Below are 15,534 nucleotides of genomic sequence, written 5' to 3' on the forward strand. Positions count from 1 at the left end.
CTTCACAAGAACATGGCTCTCCACGTCTACGAGGACATCATGACAATGACGAAGAATCTAAATAAGAAGTACATCATCGGTGCGGAGTGTCGAGCACGGTCTACAAATATGTCCTCGAGAACTGCAAGCCCATAGCAATAAAGAAGCTCCACTCACACAACCCTCGTGCCCTAAATGAATTCGAGACCAAGGTTGGGACTGTTGGGAGTATCAAGCACCGAAACTTGTTCTCCCTCCAAGACTATATTTATATTTTAGTCCAAAGTTATGTTTCTTTGTTGTAATAAATGCCCTCCTAAAAAAAATTATAGGGCTCTGATACCAAGAAATCACATTTTTATTACTATTATTATTTGTTTATTCTTGACGCTATGAAAATCGAATCTACGTATGGGAAGATTATGTCGAAGATGACGAACAATGCAGTTAGTTACTATCAATTGGGTCGGGCCGCTCGTGAGCTAATCGGCCCGACCTTTTTTTTTTAAGTTTTAGGCCCGACTTTTTCCGGGAAAAAGGTTGGGCCAAAACAGGGACGCTACAAAAATCGAATTTGTGTTTGGGAAGATTATGTCAAAGACGACGAACGATGCAGTGCTGGAGACGGTGGACCCCTACATAACGGAGACGTGCAAGCACCTCATGGAGGTGAATCCGCTCTTCCAGCTTGCACTTCTGTGCACCAAGACAGATCCCACGGACCGGCCCACAATGCACAATATCACAGGCTTCTTCGACAGCTACAAGCTCTCCGATCTGCCACCGCCGGTCCTTGCAGCATTCCCCGTGGAGCGGCCAAGGCCCACGGGACGCCTCACACGGTCAATTTCCCTCGACAGCTACAAGCTCTCCGATCTGCCACTGTCGGTCCTTGCAACACTCCCCGTGGAGCGGCCAAGGCCCACGGGACGCCGCACACGGTCAATTTCCCTTGACAGCTACAAGAAGCTCTCCGATCTGCCACCGCCGGTCCTTGCAGCACTCCCCGTGGAGCGGCCAAGGCCCACGGGACGCCTCACACGATCAATTTCCCTCGACAGCTACAAGTTCTCTGATCTGCCACTGCTGGTCCTTGCAGCACTCCTCGTGGTTTGTGGCTACAAGATAAGCTCACTGTGCCCCACTTTTCATCCAACCCGCTTCGCCTCTCGTTCAACCATGCGGGGTAGTGCACAAGGATCTCTTATCGGCCCAACCTTTTTATAAATGTTTTAGGCCCGACTTTTTCCGGGAAAAAGGATGGGTCAAAACAGGCTTCATGAAGGGCCTAAGTTTGGCATAGAATGTAGAACTTCGAGCCCGGCCCGGCCCAGGCCCTCAAAAAAGCCAAACCCGAGCCCAGTCCGGAACTTAATTAAGCCCGGTTTGGGCCCAACCCTTTTTAAATAAAATAATATTATATTTTTTGTTTCAAAATTTTGTTTTTAAGTAAAAAAAATATAAATAAATAAAAATTTCTTTTGACACATAAATTTATTTTTATATTACTAATAAAGTTTTTTTTACCTACATATTTGTTATTTTGATTAAATTTGTATTTTTTTCTTTTATAAAATATTTCTATATTATTTTTTTCATTATTTTTTTTTAGGCCCAACTTAGGCCATTTTCAAGTCCGGGCTCTGCCCTTGGCCCCGATGGTCGAAGGCTTGGCCCTGGTTTGAGCCTAGGTCTGGCCCTCTAATAAAAGAGTTTAGGTCGGACGCGGACTCCCTTTGGGCTTGAAGAGGAAGCCTATTTGATTTTTATATTCAACGCGCTCTTCATAATGTGAAATTATGTTGTGAAGTTTCAATGGGAACCCCACGCTTTATGGCTATAGGCTAAGCTCACCGTGCCCCGCTTTTCATCCAACTCGCTTCGCCTCTCGTTCAACCGTGCGGGGTAAATAGTGAACAACCGTAATGTAATCTCAGTTTTTAATCCGTTTTCAGCTTCTCATTTAGTGTATTGTTCTCTCTGCGGTGCGGTGATAATCTCGATAGCAGCTATCATAGCAGTTGTCCTCGTTGCCTTTGTAGTTATTCTCATGATCTTAGTAGCAGCGTTTTTTACACTTGGTGCGAAAGTGTTTATATACATTCTAGCCACGACAAATGCGTTTTGTGGTAGTGCACAAGGATCTCTTATATCCACTTGTTACATGCTCTTCCTAAAGAGTTGTGAGCTACCTGAATCTAAAGTTGGTGATTCTTCACAAGAGCATAGCTCTCCACGTCTACGAGGACATCATGATGATGACGGAGAATCTAAATAAGAAGTACATCATCGGTACGGAATGTTGAGCACGGTCTACAAATGTATCCTCGAGAACTGCAAGCCCATAGCAATAAAGAAGCTCCACTCACACAACCCTCGGACGCTGAATGGATTCGAGATCGAGGTTGGAACTGTTGGGAGTATGAAGCTCCGAAACTTTGTCTCACTTCAAGACTATATTTATTTTTTTAGTCCAAAGTTATGTTTCTTTGTTATAATAAATGCCCTTCCTAAAAAATGTATCAGGCTTCGATACAAAAAAATCATGTTTTTCTTATGATTATTATTTGTTTATTCCTGACGCTGCAACAATCGAGTCTATGTATGGAAAGCTTTTGTCGAAGATGACGAACAATACGGTTAGTTGCTATCAATTGGGCCGGACCGCCTGTGGGCTAATCGGCCCGACTCTTTTTTTTTTACAGGTTTTAGGCCCGAGCCTTTTCGCAAAAGGGTCGGGCCGAACCAGGCTTCATGAGGGCCTGGGTTGGGCTTATGGTGTAGGCCCTCAAGCCCAGCCCGGCCTGGGCCCTTAAAAAAGCCAAGCCCGAGCCCGGTCCGGAACCTAGGGCCTTTAAAAAATCCAAGCCCGAGCCCGGTCCGGACCCTAATTAGGCCCGGTTCGAGCACCACTTTTTTTTTAAATAAAATAATTTTTTTTTATTTTTTTTATTTTTATGTATACAAAGTACTTTTGACACATAAATTTAATTTTATATTAATGATATGTATGTTTTTTACTAACATATTTGTTATTTTTTATTATTAAAGTTGTATTTTTTTTATTTTAAAAAATAATTTTAGATTATATTTTTCATTATTATAATTTGGTTTTTTTAAGGCCTTACTTAGGTTCTTTTTAAGCCCGTGCTTGGTCTTGGTTTGTGCCTAGGTCATATTTCGTATGCCCGGCCCAATCCAGGCATCCAATAAAAAGGTAAAGGTTTGAGTCGGACCTAGGCCTCGTTTAGGATTAGAGAAGAAGAACTGGACCAGCGTAGCCCGACCTTTTTGACACCTCATGACTGTGCTACACCCTTCACCCAAGGCCATGGTTAGGCCTAGCCTCTCCGCCTAAGTGGCCTTGCCGACCTAGCCTCTTCGCCCAAGTAGTCTTGTAGAGCTAACCCCTCTACCCAAGTAGCTCCTCCGGGCTAGCCTCTTTGCCTAGTGGCCCTGTCGGACTAGTCTCTCCGTCTGGGTGGTCTTGCAGAGCTAGCCCCTCCATCCAAGTTGCTAAGCCACCATTTTCACCTGCTGAGCTTCCACCCTGTAACATAACCCATACAGTGGCCAACTCTCAAATGAGTCCCAACATCTCAATTAAAACCACTTCTTTCATCATTTGGACATAAGTTCTCAACTTCACAAGGGAAATTCATGCCAAAACACTCTTTCAAGTTCTCTCTAACATATAGAAGTTCTCCTAAATTCTCATATCTCTATACTCTCTCCTACTTTCTCTCTCTACATTCAAGGAAACAAGGCCAAAATCTAACACCTCATACAGCTAAATAGACTAATGTTGAGTGTTGAAGCGCGCACCATTAATGACTAAAGGCCCATCACGTGGGATTATTGCATAATAGAAGAGCATGTAATAAATATTTATTGGCTGAATTTAATGAAATAAATATTCATTTTTATTACTTGACTAAATGTAATATTTCTGATATAATTTATGAACATTCATCAAACCCTTATCTCTCTGCATTAACTGGAATTATTTCTCTACATCTGATGTGAGAAATATAAGTGTCGGGTGGAGCGCTTAAACTAGTCATTAACCAATCCAAGCCTGGGTAGCTAGATTTGAGATCATCTATGACGCTCGTCAGTGGATAAGTTTCCACTGAGTAGAAGCATTTTGTACAGTTGGTATGTACATGACCTGGACATCTTACAATTAAGTGCATCGTTTAAGTGACCGTTACATAGGTTCCTAACCAAAACTGATGGCCACAATATAAATCGACCTAAGTCTTGAGGTGCTCCTGAAAGTCAAGGTTATATACTCGGCTCTTTGATTCGTTCACAGCTACAAAGATGCTTCTATACTTATGTTTTTGGAGGCCGAGATATAATTAGTGATGAAAAGGAAACACCAAAAGTGAAATCTAGCTCTCAACAAAGAGATTCAATGTTCGTTCACTTGATAGTCGATTCCAAAACCATTAGATTGCGTCCACCTTTGCACTATGAGTGGCAAATGAATCTTTCACTGGGGAATCGGTGGAACTCAGGCCTCATAATTGACTCGAGGGTATAACGGTATATTTGACCATTTTGAGTCTCGGGGTGAAATTGGAGGGTAGACTATATGAGCTAGTTATATCAATGGACACTTTATCTGAAGGATCGAGTAAATAATATTCTAATAACTTTGAGAGGCCAGTCCTTGGATTATAGTGGAATATCACCAAGATTTGATTTAATGAAAGTAAGAGAAATAACAATGTCTACGATCTCGCTCTTGTTCATCTAACCTTTAAGTTATTAGATCCATTGTCCCCTAGTCTGTTCCGACAAGATGGACAAGGATACTCTTGTAGTAAATATGAGATTCGACTACAAACTCACCACTGCAATTTGATTGCAACATATTTCGCATTCGTAATAAGGTATTTTACGAATAAGTTATTAATTGTTAAGTAACTTCGGAATATAACTAAGATTTAAATGGGCCTGAAAAGAGAAATTTAAATCAGCCCAAGAAGCCGAGTGATGCTAGTGGTAGGCGTGCAATTTAGTTACATCGGCATTGGATTTGTTTGATCTAAGTCTAATTAGATTATCGTTTTTCTCTAATAGTAAATAAATATTATATATTAAATATGATTCGATTTGGTGAATATTTGATATATTAATTATTTATGAGAATATCTATGAGATATTCTCTGTTATTCTATTTATAGAATAATATATCTTATTGTGATAAATAAATAATATATTAAATATATTTGATGAGAATATCTAGGAGATATTCCATATTATTTGGTTACCTAAATAATATATTATAATATGAGAAGTAAATAAATAATAGATATGGTCTGAATATTTTATTTACTAAAATATCTTGAAGATATCTGATTTACTACATTCATGAAGTAAATATCTCATATTAAATATAATAAGATCAAATCAAATCGGGAAAATGAATATTCTATTTGGGTAAACTTGAAGGCTGTAAATAAGGGGCTTGGTAGTGGAAATTTCGACCAACCTAGGGCATTCCACTAGGAATTTTTGCCCACTCCCTCTCCCTAGCTTGGACGTTTTTCCTATCATCCTATGAGTGGAAAATTCGTTCATACCATTTCCCTAAGAAAAAGAAAGAAAAATTATTTCAGCATCTTGTTGGAATAATTAAGTGAGATAAGAGCTGGCCCACGCCTTGGTTCTTGTTCATTCGGAGAACGGCTAGGAAGGCTTGGTGTCGATTCATCTAAAAAAGAACGCGAGGATCTCGAAGACCTTGAAGGTTGTCAATCGGCATGGAAAGTCAAATATTGGAGTTTCGTGTGAATTTTTGTAATCCTTCTATTTAGAATCTTTTTATTAGTTTATATAATAACTCATTGGTATGTTTAATTAAAATAGAAACTAGATATGTTGTTCATGTTTCCATAGAATATAAATTGTTCAGAATTTTTATTACAGCATTAGTGAAACACGTATAAATTTCCAACACATCCGACCAAGAAGAAGGAAAGATATGGAGAGCCGCCATCACCACCTCAATATTGATATTGATATTTTAATCCTCAATGGATACTTAGTTTGAATAATTTTACACCAAGAATCTGAGCTCTTGTGCACATGGAGCCAATTCTAGCTCGCTAAGGTTAATTTTTATGACAAGTTGAGTCCCGACGACAATGAAAATTAATACCTTTTGTTAGACGAGAGATCAATCCAGTTTGATACTTTGATATTTAATTTCAAGTATTTAATTTGAAGCCACATACGGACCGTCCCATCTATTATTTTATATAGTTTAAATCAAGGTTTAAAATGCCATTTTCGATGTCGTTTCGAGCTCTCTAATTTACGAAAAATTGACATGCCGACAGAAAACCGAACGAAAAAATTGTGGAAAAAGACAAGTGATATGTCATTTTAAAATGCCGTCTTTGATGCAAAACAGACATGCCGATGGAAAACCGAACGGAAATAATGTTGCAAAATATGTTAGAAATATGTATCTTTCAATTATTAAAATTGTAATATATATACAACATTTAAGTTATAGTAATAGCAATACATTTAGTACATAGTATGTATTATTTAATATATGTTTATCCTAATTTTATTTTATTTAATACATATTCTATATATCTAGTTTATATATGTACTAAAAATGGGTAATAAATATTCAATTATAACATATCAATTTTTTGAATAATATTATTTTCTTTTATAAACATCCATTTTCATAATTTTATTCATTTATTTTTTATACGTAGTACTATAATTAAATACATTATTGAAAATGCAATATTAATTGAAAATATATCCATTTTTGTCAGTAAAATTGTATTTGTTACATTTATATATGAATTTTTATTTTATATGTAGTAGGGTGATGTAGCTAAATAACCAATTTAAAATTATGAATTTGTAAAATAGCCAAGGTTTGTCTTAATTTAGTGAAATAGCCAAAATGTGCAGTAATCTGGTTTCAAAATTTTTTTGACCCCAAGATTAATTTTCTTCAAAGTGATAAATTGTTTATAATAATCGTCAAAAATATTAATTTTGGATGTCAAATTTTTTTTTTTTTTTTGAAAACCTAAATTTGGATATTTTGCTGAAAAGTTGAAACTTTGGCTATTTTGCTAATCAATAAGTTTCAAATGGCTATTTTGTACAATTTTTCCATTTGAAACTTATTGATTAGCAAAATAGCCAAAGTTTCAACTTTTTAGCAAAGTAACCAAATTTACGTTTTCAAAAAAATTTTGATAGGCAAGATTAAAATTTTTGACGATTATTATAAGCAATTTATCACTTTCAAAAAAATTAATCTTGGGGTCAATTTTTTTTAAACCAAATTACTGTACATTTGGCCATTTCACTAAATTAAGGCGAACATTGGCTATTTTGCAAATTCAGAATTTTAAATTGGCTATTTAGCTACATCTGAAGTAGCTAAGTAGCCAATTTAAAGTTATGAATTTGTAAAATAGTCAACTTTTGTTTTAAGAAATAGCTAAAATGTGCAGCCATCTGATTTCAAAATAAATTTTGACCCCAAGATTAATTTTTTTGAAAGTGATAAATTGATTATAATAATCGTAAAAAAATTTAATCTTGGCTGTAAAAAAAAATTTAAAACGTAAATTTGGCTACTTTGCTGAAAAGTTGAATCTTTGTCTATTTTTCTAATCAATAAGTTTCAAATGACTATTTTGTACAATTTTTCTTTTTATTTTTTTATGATGAGTTAATTTTGTAAGCCCTTTTCACTTGATACGTCAAAGCCATATACCATATCATCCCAAGTCCCAACTATATTTTGTTGTTAGTGTGTGTATGCGTGCGTTTGATGAAAAAGAAAGAAAGAGCAGAAATTGAGGCTTGTTGGTAAAAAAAAAGTGTGATTTTTTAGATTATCACAAATTTGGGAAAACAATAAGAAAAATCAAGTCTTATATTTCCTTAATTTTTTCGATGATTTAATTTTTTTAGGGTTTTTTTTCTTCTTAGAGAGTTATAATTATTTAGATTATTTTGTGGATGTTAATTTGCTTTATAAGAAATGAGAATATAGAATAATTATTATTGTTAAAAATATGCTTCGGTATATGAAAAAAAAAAGATTTGAGAAATGACAATTTTTTCATAAGGAAATGGGCTCTTGACTGTTAAATCATTGTCACAAACCAGAAAATTGTATTGCTAGCATCAGGGTAATTAAATGCCCAACACAAAAAAATAGAGATGCATTGTTTGAGTTAGGACAACTTAAAGCACAAAGTGAGATGCCGATGGTCATAATCTTTAATAAGAGATGGTTGAAGATTTTTTTTATTTTTTTTTAATTTATCATCATTTCTTTGATATTTTTTTAAAAGCCTAATATTTTATTTTCGCCCAAGGCCTCGAAATGTATTAGGCCGGTCTTGCACACAACAACTTTGGAAGGGGTGGCATTTTGCTCCCAAAAATAAGAAATACCAATGCCTCACAATAGGTGGATCCCATCTTACATGTGGGTCACGTGCCGTCAATAAATAGCAATGAATCTTTGCCCATCTAATTATATATATATATATATATATATATATATATATATTAACTTTTTAGTCCTTTTAATTACTATGTATATATAATTAATTTAATTATTGCCATCTTAATTGTTTAGTTATTATTTTAGGCAAATCTTAATTATTTATAGTTCTCTTTCATTGACATTTAAACTTTTACCCTAACATAAAAATAAAATAAAAACAGGTGCTCCCATGTGTCTACTTGCTGGCTCCGAGTCCGACCCTGCATGAACACCCTAGTGTTAAATCACTATTTTTTTTTTCAAAGCTTGAATTCAAGCATAAAAACTCGACACCCAAATTTTCAAAATAAATAAATTATCCATGTGAATCAAAACATACAAAATTAAACAGATGAATTCTATGCATATATTTCAAATGTGTGACAAGAATGGTAAATCCTATCTAGAGTAATATAATGAAGTAGCAAAACAACCGGAAAAAATTCCCCTGATGCTTCGATCCTAACTCTTCTTTGAAACTTAAATTTCAAATTACACTTGAGAAATACAAGAGCTCCGTATATGTAAACTGAATGGATTTTGATATTTAACCATCATATATCTTTGGAAACACAAACAATTTTAAAAAATAACATAACTAGCTTAACTTCTAGATAAGCTTAGGCGTAGTTAGAGAAGAGATGGATTAGTTTGGTAAGAGTTTCGGGGTAGAATTTTCTCGCGAACAAGTGACAAGGCCGCTTAACCCCGTTCCATATGCAAGGTTTTGTCATTACGATCTTCTGTGAGATTAACATCAAACACGTCTGATTAACGGTTTATATATCAGATGTAACGAAAGAAAGAACAACATTTCTATCTTATAGGAAAAAAAAAACCTCTGAGTCGCTTGTGACATGAGTGCTCTCGTCGATGGACTGGTTTTTTTTTTTCATAAATATCAAAGACAGGATTTAAGTTAGTGGTCATACGACTTAATAAGTGGTGCTTAGCAAAGTATTTATAACCTAAAGAAAAAAAAATACATTTTAAAATCAAATTATTTGAATATAAAACTTGTCAAATGCAGCTATTCTGCTGAACCACTTAAGAAAATACGATTTTTTTTTGTAAGAGTGAATGTTGTATAGGTGAGGGGTTTTGATAAAAAAAAAAAAAAAAAAAAATTAATGAGTGAAAGAAAAATATAATCGAGTTGAAGAACTTGAGTACCGTGATGTTCTTGAGGAGCTCAAAAGTAACATCTTGTGATCTATACGATTTTGGATGCCATTTTCCCTCGGACCAGTCGACGTGTGTTACTGACCAATTCGCAATTCCACCCGGATCTTTCAGCTGAAAAAATAACGGGATCATCGAAAACTGGTTGATTTAAATTTAATACTAGAATATAGTACGCGGAAATTAGGAAATAATTAATAGAGTTGATAAACTTACACTAAAGAAGGTTTGCAAATAATGCTCGTCCGAGTAACAATTTCGACCTTCCATGTTTGGCTGAGAAAGTTCAAGCAGAATTACCATAAGATGTGATTTCTTTCATACGGGTACTTATTTTCCTCTTAAGAAAAATCACTAATTCATCAATAAAAAAATGTACCTTGCAATAAACTTTGAATTTTGTGTGGTATAAACTATCCGACATGACGATAACTGCGTGTTTCCGTGTCAAAGAGAACCACTGCATAAAAATAAGACTTGAATTTTCAGTGCTCAGCTTCAAACATTTTATAGATAAGGATTTTATTTATTTTACTATTGTTGAAGAGCAAAAGGCCTGCTTATAGGGTAACACACCTCTATATGAAACATCCATAGACACACATCATGTAAACTAAAATGTTATACGGAGAAAGGATGACATATTGCTGAAAAAATCAAAATAAATAAAAAATGCTGGTCTACATATTACCTGAGAGCCCTTTCGAAAATCCTTTTTTTCGACTTCAGGTAACATATGATCCGAATATCGACCGTTTCCGTGAGGCCCCGGGTCCACAAAACTGTTGACGAAGATTCATCAAATTCTTTTTAATCGTACTGATTTATTTTACAATAAAAAATTGAATTAGATCGAACGCGTGCTCACCAATCAATAAAGCTAACATTTGTATTAATCAAATAATTGTACATGTACTCGAAGTTGCGCACCGGTACACAGCTGCCACAAAATCAAAACAAAATTAATATATTAAAAACTACTATCGTATAAAATTCGAAGAAAAATGAATTTCGGAGCTCGAGTTACAAATCGAGATAAATTACCTATCCGATAATAAAACGAAATGCTGGTTATCGGGGTCCAAGAGTGCGCTCGCCAAAAGCCTCTTCTCCGCCTCAACCATTGAAAATTTTCCCCAACCCAACTGCACATTTTTTTTCACCAAAAAAAAAAAAAAAAAAAATCATCATAAACTTTGTTGATTACCCATTCACTTTTTCGAGCAAAAAAAAATGTTTCTTCTAGGGCAAGTCACCTTCTCGCTATGTATGTCTCTCCCGAAAAAGTAAGGACTAACGTGCGTCGGCGTCTCCTTCGACGCGTGAACATAAACGGTAAATTTATCCTCGTACCCCTATCAAAAATAAATTTAAGAACTCAATAAAAGTTAATACATACATATATATATATATATATATATATATATATATATATATATTCAAGGTTCTTACGGCGAAAAACTTCTCCCACAACTTCTCGAAGGGCAACGAGCCCGGGGTCAAGAACATGAAAGCAACTTTTGGGGTTTGAGACGCGGGAAACGGGGTCCGCATAATCTCGCGGATCACGACCTCGGATGCCAGCTCAGCGTCCGTGGGGTCCCGGGAGCCGGGGGCGAATAGTTGCTTCTGGAAGAGGGCGGTCCCACCGGAGCAGCCACCGGGAGTGAGAAAACAGCCGAGAGAGTCTCGTCTCGGAGCTTGGACGAAGAAGAAGAAGAGCGCGAAGATTATGAAAAAGCTCACAAACGACACCAACAAAAGAATCCACGTTGGCCTTTTGCTCTGCCTTTGTCTAGTAGAGCCTGACATGTTTAGCTAACGAAATCTCTCAATATGTGTCATGTCTAAATCTCTCAACCTGTCTATGTTCTGAGTAACTTTTGGTTGTTAAACTATACTCGGATTTTCACTTACATATGCCCAAAAAAAAAAACACATCGATCTACATCTCTGATCTTGAACACATACATGGACGATTTTTTTTTTTTTTTTTTCTGTTTTCTTTCTATGAAAATAAAGTATACAATTTTTTGTACACACCAACTTCCTTATTACTCGGGAACATTGAACAATTCAAATATGAGAAAACGAAATTTGAAGTATTAGGATCCATTAAATTAGGAAGGCTTAATGTTGCCTAAAATAGTACTTGCATTAAAAAAAATTATTCAATAATTAGTTCAGCCTTTATATATGTATATATATATACACACACACACACACACACACACACACACACACACACATATATATATATATATATATCGACGCTTCATCTATTCAAATTAATGAAAAAAAAAGTCTATTCACTCTTTTTTTTTAATCGGTGCCTATAAGCGTACAAAATAAAGATATAGTCATGAAATGGTTTTCCTTCAATATGAAATTGCTTTCCTTAATCGGATGGTTAATGAGTTTGTTCGTGATTTTTTGTTTTTTTAGGGCTTCTTCAGTCCGGTAGCTTTTGAATTCACCACATCATTTTAAAGACAGTGTATAATTAGACCAAGCTAGAATCAAAACCACTAATCGATAATGAGTTTGCGAACACCATAGTACTGTCATGCCATTCATCAATACCATAGCCTGATGTTAAGTTCATGTACAAAACTATTGAATAAAAGAAAGTACAATTGGATAAATTTTATGGGGGTTACAATCAATATGTCATTGTTTACTTCTTTTTTTTTTTAGGATACTATAGGGCAATTAAACCAATAGTTCAATAGTCCACCCTCATTTTAAATTTAATTTATCATTAATTACATAGTTGTCACTAAACACTCTTAAATCTGTCTTTAAAAAAATAGAAATGTGAAATAAGTAACTTATTTACTCCTAATTGTGTATAATACTAATAGTTTTTTGGTTTAGGGTAGGATAAGGATTATTCTTAAACTATAACCTCCTCAATACTTTTGGACCAAAATCCAATATGTCAAAATTAATCCAAAAGTATGACTTCATTATATTTGTTGGTACAAAACTACCCTCAATGAAATATACTTTTTCTTTCATATTTCGGATGTCTAGTTTATTTACATGATTGTCAATAATCTAGTTAATTTATTGACATTGTTGACATTACGATTTTTTTTTAAACCTGAAAAATGTGAAGAAAAAAAATATATTCAAGCAAACCAAACGAAAATCAACAACTACACATCCGAAATCAATCTCGTTTCGAGCATTTCTCCATTTACCGGCGATGAATTAAGTTTATTTGTCATGACTTTAACTTTAAGGTTTGGATTTTGGTGTTTTTTGTCATTTTGGGTAGAGAAGAAGAAGAAGAAGAAGAAGAAGAAGAAGAAGAAGAAGAAGAAGAAGAAGAAGAAAATGAATTGATGTGGAGGCGAAGAGAAAGAGAGAGAGGGCGATTTACGTACATATCAACATGTTAGGGATGTACCTGATAATTTGAGAAATCTGAAAGAAAAAAATGTTTTAAAAATCTGAAAATTCGTTTGAAGATTTATTGACATTTTGTCTTTTTATTGACATAAATGTCAATAAATCTTCAAACGATTCTGGAAAATTCTTTGAAGATTTATTGACATTAATGTCAATAAATTTTCAAACTTTTTTTTTCTTCAGATTTTCAAATTTTCCAAAGTTTTTTTTTTGTTTAACTTCACCTACCAAACGGAAAATGATCTCTAATTTTTCTTTTGTGGCTATTAAGTAAATAACAAAATTAAATAAAAATATATATATATTTCATTAAGGGTATTTTTGTACCAACACATATATGGAAGTAATACTTTTGAATTACTTTTGCCTTATTGGATTTTAGTCATAAAGTATTGAGGATGTCATAGTTTAGGAATAATCCATATTTTCCTTGACAAGGGTCATATAATTGGGTTGGCCCAATGGAGAAGCATTTCCTGCTTTTGTAGGTGGGATTTCTCAAAGAAGGCCCAATAAAAGAGGCCTTTAGCATGAGAGTTGTTTTAGAAACATGTGGAGAGATACTATCGACTGGGTTTATCATTCTTGACAAGGACCGTGGTTAGAATGTACAAGGTAAGAAAGAAAAAAGTGAAGATCTCAAGTTGGGAAATGGTTATGGTCTTGGATTCGGACTTAATAGTGTGCCAAAATAATTAGTTTGCTTCTTTGGAGGGCAAGGTAAAGATCTCGCCAAATGCATATTGACATCTCTGTTACTGTTTATCTTTTAGAAGTTTTAGATTTTTTTTATTGATTATTTTGTACCCTTTCTCTGAACAGCCTCAATTGTTATTTGGAAGCTTATCTACGCTTTGAATTATGTATTCATTTTTTATTAATATCATCGATAATACTGATTTCACTCTTTAAAATAAATACCCCACAATAGTATGCCTTCCCCTTCGCTTCTTCTTTGTCATGAAACTAGCAAACCACCAAACACAATATGTGAAACTCAACTAAAACGTATGTGAAAATGCCATTTCTTTGACCATTCTCTTATTTGTCATCGTGAAGTTTTCTTTTTCTTCTCCGTCATTGTCTTCTTCTATTCTCTTATCTTCTCTTCTTCGACACTCACGAAACACAGCCAAACACTCAAATACCCAAACGCCTAAAATGACGAAGCCAAACTCCAAAGTTCGACAGCGCCAACCAGTTCCACGAGGTCCTAGGTCCGCGGCTTTGAAGTCAAAATCAACGACGAAGTAAAAATCCCCGACTCTATTAAAGATAAAGGCTCCTTCTAAAAAATCTATGATGACGAAACGTGGGAAATTGCAAGTCAGACGGCCTAAGTCTGGTTCCACCGCGTTCTCTAGCGAATTTATGGTCAGACATGTTGTCAAATCTGCGAAAATGTATGTCTCTATGCCACCCCTATTGTCATGGAAGTACATCTTAGACTGTTTGTTTTGTTGAAATTAGGCATCAATATATGTCTTACTTGTTATGCATGCGTGTTTTCTAATAGTTGAATTATGGTACTTCGTGAATTTAATGTTTTACGAAATATTGATAACCAATAGCTTATTTAGGTTTATGTTTAGTTGTATTATATTTTTCGAAATTTTCAGATCAATGATTCATTACGATGTTTAGCTTCAATTAATAATTAAACCTACGTGGAATACACTATCAGCTAGTTAAGGATCATTATTTCTTTCAAGATGTGTAAATGGTTGAATATTGTTATTCAAAAAAAATATTGCTCCAAAAAAATATTAAAATTAAATTAAAGTTTTGTATTTATTTTTATAGTCTATGTTATAATATTCGATTTAATGTAATGTAACTTATATATAACAGTTGAATAGATTATTTAAAAAAAATAAAAAGAATGAATAGATTATTTTTTGAAATATGTGGTTAAAATCGTTGAGTTAAACACTATATCAACATTGATAGCCGTAGTCCAACCTTATTCTGATTATCGTGTTAACTCTATTAGGATCGAGGCAGCTATCGCAATTCCCTCCAATTTTGATGGTATATTACATATCAACGGTGATATACTGCAGTATTTAACTAACTTTATAAGTAAATCTTGATAAACCGTTACTACGAGGGTAAACCGTACAGAAGTAAAAGTAGAGTATGGAGTATGTTAAAACAAATAAATTAATATAAATAATATTGAATATTCATATGATAGATTAGTAATATTTATTTTATTACTAATAAAAATATTAGTACTACAATAAATATAAAGGATTCATGAATGAAATAAAAATAATAATTAATTATGACATTTTTAGCGAATTTGCAATACATAAATGAATAATGGGACAATTAAGCCAATAGTTGAATAATCCACTCTTCTTTTGAAAATAGTATAAGTTTCATTTTATTAAGAAAAT

General features: G+C 34.2%; 1 protein-coding gene across 1 annotated transcript; it reads right to left on the reverse strand.

Annotated features, from left to right (window-relative positions):
* Positions 1 to 9,153: 9,153 nt before the first annotated feature.
* On the reverse strand, positions 9,154 to 11,527 carry LOC149390981 (glycosyltransferase BC10-like). Its single transcript, XM_089619905.1, has 10 exons — positions 11,168 to 11,527; positions 10,972 to 11,070; positions 10,760 to 10,860; positions 10,584 to 10,655; positions 10,407 to 10,497; positions 10,095 to 10,175; positions 9,932 to 9,991; positions 9,707 to 9,829; positions 9,373 to 9,411; positions 9,154 to 9,276 (listed from the first exon to the last, which is right to left on the reverse strand). Exons 1-10 carry the CDS (start codon positions 11,525 to 11,527, stop codon positions 9,154 to 9,156), a joined length of 1,149 nt encoding a protein of 382 aa, XP_089476031.1.
* Between the last annotated feature and the right edge of the window lie 4,007 nt (positions 11,528 to 15,534).

The sequence above is a fragment of the Urtica dioica genome, chromosome 7 (assembly GCF_054948205.1).
Source record: "Urtica dioica subsp. dioica isolate 48M chromosome 7, U.dioica_male_clone48M_v1_H2, whole genome shotgun sequence".
Taxonomy (NCBI): domain Eukaryota; kingdom Viridiplantae; phylum Streptophyta; class Magnoliopsida; order Rosales; family Urticaceae; genus Urtica; species Urtica dioica.